The sequence below is a fragment of the Mytilus californianus genome, unplaced genomic scaffold (genome assembly GCF_021869535.1).
Source record: "Mytilus californianus isolate M0D057914Y unplaced genomic scaffold, xbMytCali1.0.p SCAF_1, whole genome shotgun sequence".
NCBI lineage: Eukaryota > Metazoa > Mollusca > Bivalvia > Mytilida > Mytilidae > Mytilus > Mytilus californianus.
In genome coordinates, this window is record NW_026262581.1 from 76,957,773 (window position 1) to 76,971,533 (window position 13,761).

The following is a 13,761-nucleotide window of genomic DNA, read 5'->3' on the forward strand; positions in this document are numbered from 1 at the left end:
GCGTTTTTCTCATTGTTGAAGGCCGTACGGTTGTCCATAATTGCTTACATCCACTTCAATTGAACTTGGGTGGATAGTTGTCTCATTGGCAATCATACCACATCTCCTTATTTTTATATTAATCCACCATTTTCTACATAAGGAAACACCTGTACCAAGTTAGAAATATGACAGTTGTTTTTCATTCGTTTGATGAGTTTGAGCTTTTGGTTTTTTCATTTGACAAAGGACTTTTCGTTTTGAATATTCCTTGGTATTTTTGTTATTTTACTTTGTTAAAGGCCGTACAGTGACTTATACTACAAGTTATATGGTTTGCTACTGACCCCCTACGGATCCATAGAGGGTTAGTAAAATCCATGGTCGAATGACGTCACCATTAATAGTAGACGTGACGTCATGAACCCCATATGAAATTTACTATCCCCATACGGATCCATAGGGGGTCACCACGTGACGGCGTTTAACCAATCACAACGTCATAATTTACCCGCGGTGTGATAATAGTAGTTGTTTACAATCTCGTACTTACATCACTAATGAAAATGTGTCTAATTGGCAATCATTCCACATATCTGTTTATCCATATTGCTGCTGATGCCAATAGAACAATCACTCCTGGCTTATATAAAGGCTCTCAAATTCCAATAAAAGATAAGTATTAAGGAATTCATTGATTCTATTTGCAAAACCGCTTTGAACACCATGTTGAATGGCGGCTTGACTTGGTTGTGATTGTTATTGACATACGATAAAAGTCCCCATAGTATAAAACCGTGACGAAGTGGACCTTTAGAAACGGATACAAAAGGTTAAGAATTGCTCTTTTAACAGTTATGAAATTACAATGGTTTTGCATAAATGTTTTAAGTAATGTTAAATATTTACATTGAAACAGTTAAATCAGAATGAGTTCAAAATGAACACACTGGTCAACTATGAGTACATTTTAAAGTTATATAGTTATATAGTTAGCTATAACAATACGGTTAACATTTTGATTTGCATATATCGTACAAAAAGGAAAGTCTCAAGTTCTATTAAAAGATGATCTAATGATTTATTTCTGTGGGTCAGGTATTTTTTGTGCAATGAAAAAAAAAGAAAGAAATTCCGTATTCAAATTTGCAAGGACGCGACTTTTAAAATATAGAACAGTCTATTGATTTCATATGTTCTTTCTCGTTAGAGAAAATTTTTGTGATAATTTTTATTTGTTTGTTTCACTTTATTTCCTACTTTTTAAGATTATGCAACATCCACAAAAAATAACATCTTTGAAATACTGATTCTTTAATTCGTCTTCGCTTTTTCCGTCAAAGACTTTTAAAGTGCCTTAAAAATTAAGTCTTTTCACTTTATTCTCTTTTGAAAGTGAAGACAAATTCAGAGATCAGAAAAGGAACAATCAAAATATAACATAAAGTCTTGTGTATTTTATTTAACTGAATAAATTCTTAACTCAAATATTTGTACAAACATTTGTAAATAGAAAATGTAAAATTTCTTGTTTGATATAGGACATTTAGAACACTTTTATCTATGGTTCTTATAACTGTAACATATGGTCACATGAACCCAATCTATGGTTCTTATAACTGTAACATATGGTCACATGAACCCAATTATTTGTTTACATTTTACCGGCAACTTTTTAGTCGGAATAAAATCTTGTGCGGCTTCTAGTTGGATGATACAGGATTGGAACTACGTTTAATCGAAAGCGAACCCATTTAGGTTTAAAAAAAAATCCAGAAAATAAATTCATATTTTACGAAGTGTATAAAATATATTCAATTTATGTACGTAAGAGCAATTAAAAATAAGCATGTTCCAATAAGCGAAGACCTAAACGTTTTTTTTTTCAACTGCATTTTTAGTCAACTTTAGCGCATATTTATTTTTTTTACCTTTGAACAACGCAGATATTTCTAGTAACAGGAACTGCTACCCATTTTTTCTAGTTTGTGTATTCTTCGAGAAATAAGATATGGAAAAATCACTGGTACCCTATGGAAAATGCATTTCGAATAATTGTGCTCCTGCAACCATATGAATTACAAGATATCAACGGCTGTATGAATATGAAGTATATAGTATAAAATTAAGAATGGAAATGGGGAATGTGTCAAAGAGACAACAACCCGACCAAAGAGCAGAAAACAGCCCAAGGCAACCAATGGGTCTTCAACACAGCGAGAAAATCCCGCACCCCGAGGCGGGCTTCAGCTGGCCCCTAAACAAAAATGTGTACTCGTTCAGTGAAAATGGACGTCACACTAAACTATGAAATATATAAATGAACTAAAATTAAAAAAACATACAAGACTAACAATGGCCAGAAGCCCTGACTTGGGACATGCGCAAAAATGCGGCGGGGATAAACCTGTTTTGTGAGATCTCAACCCCCCTTCTATACCTCTAGCCAATGTAGAATAAACAAACACACGGCAATACGCACAGTAAAACTCAGTTTAAAAGAAGTCCGAGTCCGATGTCAGAATAGGTAACAGAAGAAACTAAGCAAAATGACAATGATACATAAATTAACAAAGGACTACTAGCAGTTACTGAAATGGCAGCTCCAGACCTCTATTAAACTGATTGAAAGATTATGTCTTCATCATATGAAAATCAAGCACAATCCCTCCCGTTAGGGGTTTAGTATCATACCATCATAAAATTTATGAGAAGAACATAACCCGTATCATGCCAACAACTGGTTTTAGAATAAATGTGTTTATTTCCGATGCAAATACCCTATGAGTGATTCAATATTAATTCCAAAATGTGCCATCTTTAATGACCTGACAACAGTATCGTAACTATATCCCTTCTGAATAAGTCTGTTTAAAGGTTTGGTTAGCTTTTGAGGTGACTGCCGACATTTTTGTGCTTTATATAGAATATTACCATAAAATATTGGATGTGAAATACCTGAACGTATAAGATGTCTGCACGTTGATTTATATTTACGAATGATGTCCCTGTACCTATGATAAAATTTAGAAAATGTTTTGACTAGTTTGTGATATCGAAAACCCTGGTGTAATAATTTTTCAGTATTACAGAGATTTCTTTCGTTAAAATCAAATACGTTGTTACATACACGAGCGAATCGAACAAGTTGAGATATAAACACCATAAGATGGTGACAAGGGAACGTTACCATCTAAAAATGAATAATTAACAATAGGAAATGAAAAATCATCTCTTTTATCGTAAGTTTTGGTATTAAGCTTCCCGTTAAAGATATAGATATCAAAATCCAGGAAAGGGCAGTGTTCATTGTTAGTATTAGCTATTTTTAAAGTCAGTTCAGCAGGATAAATCTCTTTAGTGTACATACTGAAGTCGTCATTATTGAGAGCCGAAATATCATCCAAATATCTAAAAGTGTTATTAGTTTTTGTATCAGATATTGTTTTGATGGGTCTTTGCTGATTTTAGTCATAAATTGTAACTCATAACAATACAGAAACAGGTCCGCAATAAGTGGTGCACAGTTAGTCCCCATTGGAATTCCGATAACTTGACGATATACGGAATCTCCATAGCGAACACAAATGTTATCGAGTAAAAATTCAAGTGCGGTTATCGTATCAAAGCAGGTCCAATTGACATAGTTATTTTGTTTGTTGTTACTAAAAATGACCTAAAAGAGTTTGAACATGTATATTCGCATTCTGACTTTTTAAATGCCTATTTAATTAGATGTGTGATTTTTTTCTTAATATAGTATTCACTTACTGGTCGTTTCTATGTCTTTGTTCAATACTTGAGATTGATTGCAATCCATAAATTTAGCAAATGCACAATGGACAGACTATATCATATTATTCAGGAGAGATATTTGTTGGCAAATCCTCCTCCTCGTGAACATGATAGATCTGTTTAATTAAACCAAATATCAATAACGATAGTTAATTAAAAAAAAACATTTGAAATTTCATCCCATTAGGTGTTTTGCTTTCAAGAGATTACAAAAAATAGCCGCATCTAATAAAGCGCACAAATGAACAAGCGACTCAGTAAAGGATAAAGGGAAAACGTGGTATTTTTTCATCTATAGGCGACACTAATTCTAGATTTGCTACTTTTTATAATATAAACCAGGACAAGACAGTTATTTGTGAAATTAGTACTTTATTATTTTGTTTTCAAATGGTGGCATGGCCATCTTGCTAATGAGTTTGTTTATAGTATCTATAGCAACCGTCAGTTTACTTCAAATTTCTAAAATTTAGAAGCCTCTTCGAAGAAGTCTCAAAGAAATGTCAATGTGTTTCAAAATTTATATTGTTAATTTTCACACTGCAGTCATTCATATAAAATATGTATAGTTAAACTCGTACACCTAACCACAGCGCTCCTAAAGACCTCCTTCTCATATGTACACAAAAAAACAATCTAATGCTAGGAAAATGAAATACTACTTTTTTTCCATAAAATGGCATGTTTACAGTACTTAATGAGGTGAACTGTTATTCTCTTCTCCGTCTTCCAGATCAAATGTCATTGGTATGTTTTAGTACGTTTTAGAAAATACAACGATAGAGATGGTTAAAAAGGCACATCATTGTGCATTTATCTCGGGGATGGTGAAATATGAATCAAAATGACACGATAAAAGAATATTACATGAAAAATACACTTGCTATCAAGCAATCAAAACCCAGGGTGCTTAGATAAGTCCTGATTTTTAAACAGTAGTAGGGGGTGTTAAGTACCATATGAAGAAAGTTGTTAAAAGTACATAAGTACCAAAGATTAACTTTTTTGTAGCTGCTCAAGTGAAATTAATATAGTAACCTGTTAACTACCTCAAGTGGACATATTGTTGTGCAACTCATTCTATTACATTTTAGAAATTTTCTTAGGTACATTCTGTTAACAATTTTACATTTTAAATTTTGAATAGTTTCTCTGCAAGAGACCATATCTATCAGATTATATTTGAAACCTTCAGTGAATGGTGTTTACTATTACACTTAGTATTCACTAAATCTTTTATTTTGGGAACTGTCGATCGGAAGTAAAACAAGTCCCTTAAAATCGTAACAGTTATGTAAAAAGGTAAGGTTTTCACGATTGGTTCTCGATATGATACGAAAATCATTATAATTGATTCAATTTTAATTTCTATCTTACATAGAAAAATACAAACAAAAACAGATCACAGGCACTGTTTACATAATTCGTTGAAATATTCAAAGGAATTTATTTTTGTAGTTTACATATAGAAATTTGGTTATTTAAATGATATTTACGTTTAAGTATATTTGCATAGTTTTGAATTTTTGTTCAGTAGATAAAGGCCTGTTAGATAACTTTCAAAAATCCATAATCGTTTTAAATACTGTAGTTCCTGTTGCAACATAATCATCAAAGACATGATAGAATATCTCTCCTCTCTTTATAAATTAGGTAAAGTAATTTTATATTTTTTAAACATTTTACATATAAAAATAAAAAGATGTGGTACGATTGCCTATGAGACAACTCTCCACCACTGACCAAATGACAATGAAGTTAATAACTATAGATCACCGTACGGCCTTCAACAATGAGCAAAACCCATACCGCATAGTCAGCTATAAAAGGCCCAGAAATAACAAATGTAAAACAATTCAAACGAGAAAACTAACGGCCTTATTTATGTACAAAACAATGAACGACAAAAATATATGGTATACAGGAAATTGTGCTAGACATTAATGGTGCTTAACCAAAAATGTTCATGAAATGTGTTAGGGTAAGCATTAACAATAAGTGAAAGTAAAGAGACACAAAAAGTACTCTATTTTTGGCCTAATGTACAGAAATATAAGTAGCTACATACTTTGAGGAAATTAAGGACTCAATAAACAAGGAATGCAATACAGTAAAATAATTAATTTCAAGTAGCACGGTGTGCAAGTAGGAGGCAATGCTTTGGAAAAATTACAGAACGGAATTTGTTTATGATAGTTCAAATCGTATAAAAACTGATGCTTTTAATCCAAGAGCAATTGAAATATTTTAAAATTTCAGAAAAAAAAGCGATAGGTATGAAGATAAACAGCTAAAAAGAGCACAAACAGGCAATTGGTTTTCCGATAATTTTAGCTGTGCCATTCTTAATGCAGATTTATTATACCCCACACAACTTATGTTTTTGACCCGTCCGTCCATCCGTTCGTCAATCCGTCAGTCTTGTTCTTGTCATCGCAACTCCTCTGAAACCACACAACAGAGTTTCATGAATCTTTGTAGATAATAAGAACATAGTATGTAAATTTGCATGTTGACAGGAAATTATGATTTATTTTTTTCTAGGAGCTATGCCCTTTTAAACTCACAAAGGTTCTTTATTTCTTAACTGTTAAATCACAGTGTATGGCAAAACTTCATAGATACCCAAAAGTAATACCATTCGATAGTTATTATAACTGCAGATATTTAGACGATATATTCTCTGTAAAAAAATCAGATTTTTCTTGATATACAATAAAATTCATCTACATCAATTCCTTCACACAATCATTTATTGAAGTAATGACCGATGTCCTTAGAAATTATAATGGTCATGTAAATCTTCATTCCAACATTTTTAGACAAATGATAAAACGACTTTTTTCCTTTCTTGGATGGTGATTTTCCATTGGCTCTTTCTTATGGAGTGCTATTTTTTTTCTAGTTGTTCCGATATGCGCGCTTTTTCAGTGACGTTTTGGATTCCAAGGAATATAATACTTCCAATACTTTAAATATTTTACAGGAGGGATATAAATATAAAAGATTTACATATTATATTGACACCTGTCAATTAGTAAAAGACTGTGTTACCATTTGGATCTTGTTTAATTGTTTTTTACGTTTGGTTGATGCCTCATCGAGGAGTACCACATATCTCCTTTTATCCACACTAATGATAACTAAAAGTGTAATTTCAAACTATTTCACTATTTGCCGAAACACGATTCTTGGGACTAATTCGTACTGAATGCGGCAAATTAAGCGAAAAACAACAGTTCAATTCGAATTTAACAATATTTTTGGACGACTGATGGTCTTAGGGAACGCAATTAACTTGTTTAACACTCGCTACATAGGAGTCTGTTTCACGTCACGAACGGTTTCAATGCAATATATTTGTCACGCATCATTACTTTTAAAAATCAAGTGTTTAAATCACTACGTTAACGTGAATGTTACCAAGAATATAAAATATTCCATCAATTTTCAATTTTCACATTTTCCGGCACTGATTTTTCCGATTGTTTTTTTTTATGAATGTCAGTTGAAAGAATTGTTTGATGTTATCAATATAATTGTGAATTGAATCGTTTTGCTTTGACATGCAGCGTGTTTCAAATGATTCATGATAATGTTATACAGCATTATTTATTTCCATTTAAAGCATTAGCAAAACAAGAATTCAAGGTAAAGCAAAACTCATTAAATGATAAAGTTATGTCGTTTGTAAAATATATTACGGGTTATCAACAATTGTCAAATGTATATATATAGGGACAGTTGATGACGCATGAAAGAATAAGACAGTACATATACTGTGTTGCTATTCTCAAAGGCACCGTAAGGGTTGTCTCATATTCGACGTACACTTAAAATTCGACAGTTTAGGATCGGTTGAGATTACATTTCACAACAAAAGGGATAATATTATTTTCTAATCATGAACTTTCTATATTCATATGTAGGACCTTTCATTGTTGAATATAATCATGGATATCTTCCAATATTCGGGACCGAATCTCTGTCCTCCTTCACATTGGTTTTACAACAATCACCAAAGGCGACTTATAACCGTATTTTTACTTGTCATGAACAATAATATGGACAGGATTCATGTTGCTCTGGTTACCCTTCATCAATACCTTAGTTAAACCCTGGTATGGACAGGATTCATGTTGCTCTGGTTACCCTTTATCAATACCTTGGTTAAACCCTGGTATGGACAGGATTCATGTTGCTCTGGTTACCCTTCATCAATACCTTAGTTAAACCCTGGTATGGACAGGATTCATGTTGCTCTGGTTACCCTTCATCAATACCTTAGTTAAACCCTGGTATGGACAGGATTCATGTTGCTCTGGTTACCCTTCATCAATACCTTAGTTAAACCCTGGTATGGACAAGATTCATGTTGCTCTGGTTACCCTTCATCAATACATGAGTTAAACCCTGGTATGGACAGGATTCATGTTGCTCTGGTTACCCTTTATCAATACCTGAGTTAAACTCTGGTATGGACAGGATTCATGTTGCTCTGGTTACCCTTTATCAATACCTGAGTTAAACTCTGGTATGGACAGGATTCATGTTGCTCTGGTTACCCTTTATCTATATATGTATACTATATGTATGAGTGTATGTTCTTTTTTTTTTTTTTTTTTTCAGTTTGTCACAAATATGTTTAAATTTGTTTATATGACAATGAAGATTATTATTTATCAATACCTGAGTTAATCCCTGGTATGGACAGGTTTCATGTTGCTCTGGTTGGCTTCTTCAATACCTGGATAATCCCTGGTATGGACAGGATTCATGTTGCTCACTCTTTTAATTTATTTGTATTGTATTTTTTTATTTTGATATAACCCATGGTGTTGGATTTCGTCATTTTACTTTTACCCATGCAATCATATTTCGTCATTTTACTATTGCTCATTATGTTGTCTTTTGTCATTTCAGTATTGGCATTGGTGTTGCCTTTCGTTATTTTAGTATTGGCATTGGTGTTGTCTTTCGTTATTTTAGTATTGGCATTTGTGTTGCCTTTCGTCATTTTAGTATTGGCATTGGTGTTGTCTTTCGTCATTTAAGAATGGCATTGGTGTTGTCTTTCGTCATTTTAATATTGGCATTGGTGTTGTCTTTCGTAATTTCAGTTTTAGAATTTGTGTCGTCTTTCGTCATTTAATTTGATATTGGTGTTGTCTTCGTCAATTCAGTTTTAGCATTGGTGTTGCCTTTCGTTATTTTAGTATTGGTATTTGTGTTGCCTTTCGTCATTTAAGTATGGCATTTGTGTTGTCTTTCGTCACTTTAGTATTGGCATTGGTGCTGTCTTTCGTCATTTAAGTATGGCATTGGTGTTGTCTTTTGTCATTTTAGTATTGACATTGGTGTTGTCTTTTGTTATTTCAGTTTTGGAATTTGTGTCGTCTTTCGTCATTTAAGTATGACATTAGTGTTGTCTTTCGTCATTTTAGTATTGGCATTGGTGTTGTCTTTCGTCATTTAAGTATGGCATTGGTGTTGTCTTTCGTCATTTTAGTATTGGCATTGGTAATGTCTTTCGTCATTTCAGTATTGACATTGGTTTTGTCTTTCGTCATTTAAGTATGGTATTGGTGTTGTCTTTCGTCATTTTAGTATTGGCATTGGTAATGTCTTTCGTCATTTCAGTATTGACATTGGTTTTGTCTTTCGTCATTTAAGTATGGTATTGGTGTTGTCTTTCGTCATTTTAGTATTGGCATTGGTGTTTCTATCGTCATTTCAGTATTGGCATTGGTGTTGTCTCTCGTCATTTCAGTATTGACATTGATGTTGTCTTTCGTCATTTAAGTATGGCATTGGTTTTGTCTTTCGTCATTTAAGTATGGTATTGGTGTTGTCTTTCGTCGTTTTAGTATTGGGATTGGTGTTTCTATCGTCATTTCAGTATTAGCATTGGTGTTGCCTTTCGTCATTTCAGTATTGGCATTGGTGTTGTTTATCGTTATTTCAGTATTGACATTGGTGTTGTCCTTCGTCATTTCAGTATTGGCATTAGTGTTGTCTTTCGTCATTTCAGTATTGGCATTGGTGTTGTTTATCGTTATTTCAGTATTGGCATTGGTGTTGTCTATCGTCATTTTAGTATTGATATTGGTGTTGTCTTTCGTCATCTTAGTATTGGCATTGGTGTTGTCTTTCGTCGTTTTAGTATTGGCTTTGGTTTTGTCTGTAACACACAGTTCTTCTTCGACGTATGCTTTCGATTGCTCTCTTTGTATCTTTTTACGTTTAAATATTCTCCTTAGTTTAAAGTTTTGCATCTAAAATTAAAACTTTCATACATGTAGCATGTTAAAAAACTTAAATTGCATAGTTGCAAAACTGTTGAATAGAATTCTTAGTGTACCTCATACCAAAAAATATTTTTTTATATTTGTTCATTGTTGATCTACTGTTTGGAATATAAGATATATTCACACATTTGTTTTTCTTGAATAAAACGCTCCGTCGCGTAGGGTGACTTTTCTTTCAATTTTGAAACATATATTAGCGCACGTAATGGAAATGATGTTTTATTTAATGGTCCGATGTGAAACTTTTAACAGAAATACTGAGTGAAAATACTTGAAGTCAGTTTTTTCTTAGTTCAATGGCAGTTTCACTTATAACATATTGCCATACTCTATATCGATAAGTCAGAAAATCTCAACATTCTATACAATATCTGACATAGCAAATATATATATTGTAGGTTTTATTGCTTGAAAGAACATTTCTGTGCCCTGTGTAATGCCAAATCTCTTTTGTTACTTGTTAATGTAAAATACAAGGTCGTCATAGAAATCGTTCTGTGTGGAAATTGTTGAACTCAAGCAGTTGATTTGAACAAGAAAGTCCAATTATAAAACGTTTTATACCTGGTAATTACAAATATCGAATAATGATTTAATATGGATAGATTTATAATCTTACCAGTTGTATATATTGAAAATAAAATGTAATAAATCCCTATATATTTTTTTATAATTAAAGTTGACATCATTTTTTATGATGGACATTTTTTAAATGAAACTTGTACCAAGGTACGGGACAAGGTATTGCATATGGGGAAAATATTTGACAAAAATTGTCCTATTAGATCTCGAGGCAGTTTTATATTGAAATATATGAATGAACTTAATGCACTAGCTACCTATTTGACATATCTTAACCCAGTGGAAGAACACTAAGAAAGCTTACATACTGGTATATATATAAAAAGATATAGTTTCCCTCTAAAGTATAATAGCTCTTCATTTCCTAGTATTTTGATAATATAATTCATCAAAGACTTAGATTAAATGTTCTGTTAAGTTTGAATAGTATTAAGAAATAATACTTTAAAAAAAAACTTTTTTCAGGAACAATTCAAAGTATAGGGATACATTTAAAAAAAACACGATGATATGGTCTTCAATAACTAATCCATATGTTGTTTTTCTGAACATAGACTCCAAGGATAGGGACAAATTGAAGAAATAAAAAAAAAACCGATGAATGATATTTTCTTATTTGTTTCTCAACTTCACTTTTCAATCTAAAAAATTCTATTGTTAAATTGAAAGTATGTTAACCCTGTAATTTTCCTATATAATGGACATGATTAAAATCAGTTTTCAATTCAGTACTGACGTTAAGGTCATCAACTTTCTTTTTTCATTCTCCGATATTACTTTTGGTGTCCATATGTAAAACAATATTTTTAAAAGCATTCTAACCGACTCTCTTTTCAGGAAAGCAAAAAAGCAATAACATTTTTTTCATGTATCCAACATTTGAATTAAAGAAAACAAATCTGGAACAATAACGTATCGAACTCTCTACATAGTAAACTATTTAATTTCCGTTCTTGTAACGGTTGATAATTTAACGGTTTATCGATATTATTCCTTTTGTTTGAGGCATCAACTGTTCTATAGTATTTCACGCCAGTTTCAGTTGTGTTAAATTGCAATCGATATTTCCCATTACGGGTAGATTTAAGTATATAAGCAAGTGCTTGTTCTGGTTTGTTTAAACAGGTCCTTCCAACAATCAGTATTTCACATTGATTTATACCAAGACACTGATAAAACATACAAAAGCCAAAGTTCTTTTATTGTTCGTCTTTAACAGATTTTTTTTTAAAAGAATAATACTTATGTATGTATGTATAGTGTTGAATGTTTAATTAATGCACAATAATGTGATCTAACAAAGTATCATCATAGCAAATGTTTGTTGTCACGAGAGATACGTTTTGTCATTAGTGATGTGTGTAAATCTGTTTTAGTTTCCACGTACACGAGTTTTAATATTTGTTTAATTTCTAATGATTTGGATGCGTTCCTGCTGAACATAAAAAAAACCTAAAAATTGGTCATATTGTTCAAATGTTTCACTATTCAAAATCTCATCATCGAAAAACTGTTACGACTATAACGTATTATTTAAATCTTATCAGTACTAGCTACTGGTAACATGGGAAGCCAAATATACAACACGTTTGGGGGTAACAGAACAAAAAGGGCCTTACCAGTACATTCGATAATGTTTAACGTCACTGTGTGGTTGAAACTTGAGTACAATTACAATATTCAAAAACTAAAAGTTCATAGTTAAAGTGTATCTTTAAAATAATGCAACTACCAAAGCACTGGCTACTGAGATATGGTTCCATCGCGTACGGACAGTTTATAAGCACCGTTCCAATTGGATTCATATATACTTATGTGAAAATAAGAAGATGTGGTATGATTGCCAATGAGACAACTCTCCACAAGAGACCAAATGACACAGAAATTAACATATAGGTCACCGTACAGCCTTCAACAATGAGTTAAACCCATACCACATAGTCTTATGACTGATGTCAGTGCGCGTATAACCATTGTTCGGTGCGCTCACGTTTGTTTTTCTTGTTCAAACAACTTCCTCTTGCTTGATCAATTTAAAAAAGTAATGAAATTAATTTCACTGCCGACATCATCTAATCCAATTTTTTTTCTTCAGATTTTGAAGTCTTTTTATGTAAAAAAAAATCTTCTATATTTTTAATTATATAAATGCAAAACGGCAATGGGCCATGTTTGCAACTGGGACTGACAATTTGATATCGCGATACCGTCCAAGTTAGTAATTTAGATGCGTGAGATTACTATTATTGTGACGGTACCGCGATACCAAAATAGTCAGTCCCGAATGCTACCATAGCCTTTTGACATTTTGCAATTATATGGTTGAAAATATAAATTTTATGTGCTGGGTGCATGTTCATAAATATAAAGACATGTGAATAAAATAAATTTTTGTTACTTGTTTGCAGAATTCCATGTAGAAATGGTATCCTAGACCAGTTTGGTACCTGTTCATGTCTGCCATGTTGGGCAGGAGAAAATTGTGACGTTCAAGGTAATATTCTCTGTGATCTTTTCCTGCTCAAAACATATTCAAGCTTTAACCAAATCGAAATTTTGAACGACAGACCTGTACTCAAAAAGCCAAGATTACACCGACATCTGAGGTCTTAAAAAGATCAAAACGCCGTTTCAATGATTACTTTCAAAAATACAAGTATACAATCCACATATACTAGTACATAAACATAAACATAAGTTTAAAAACATTGAACACATGAATTTTAAATTCGATATCACAAACATTCGGATGGATACTAGTATTACTCCAACTGAATCATTTTAACGACAGGCCTGGAATGAAGACGACAAAAAAATTATTAAAAACAACCATCTCACACAAAAGAAAATAATGAAACTGAATAGTACACTTCCACTCACCAGAGAGCTTAAACATCGGAGTGAAAAGATGACAGTTTTTGTCTTTTAATGTCGCTGTCCGCCCTCCGCCCCCCACTCTTGACAAAAAATAAAGACAAATAGAAAATAAAAAAAATAATTGCAAACATCTGTCTATTTGTTACATCCCATTTCATTAATTTTTTAAAACATCATAAAGTGAAATGGAGATAGTTTTAATATGATATATATTGTAAGA

General features: G+C 32.3%; 1 protein-coding gene across 1 annotated transcript in view; it reads left to right on the forward strand.

Annotated features, from left to right (window-relative positions):
- Positions 1–13,761, forward strand: part of LOC127724253 (uncharacterized) — a 75,264-nt gene that overhangs the window by 15,129 nt on the left and 46,374 nt on the right. The window contains exon 3 of the mRNA XM_052231191.1: positions 13,073–13,158. Within this exon, the coding sequence (XP_052087151.1) occupies positions 13,073–13,158 (86 nt within the window). The remainder of the gene's footprint in view (positions 1–13,072; positions 13,159–13,761) is intronic.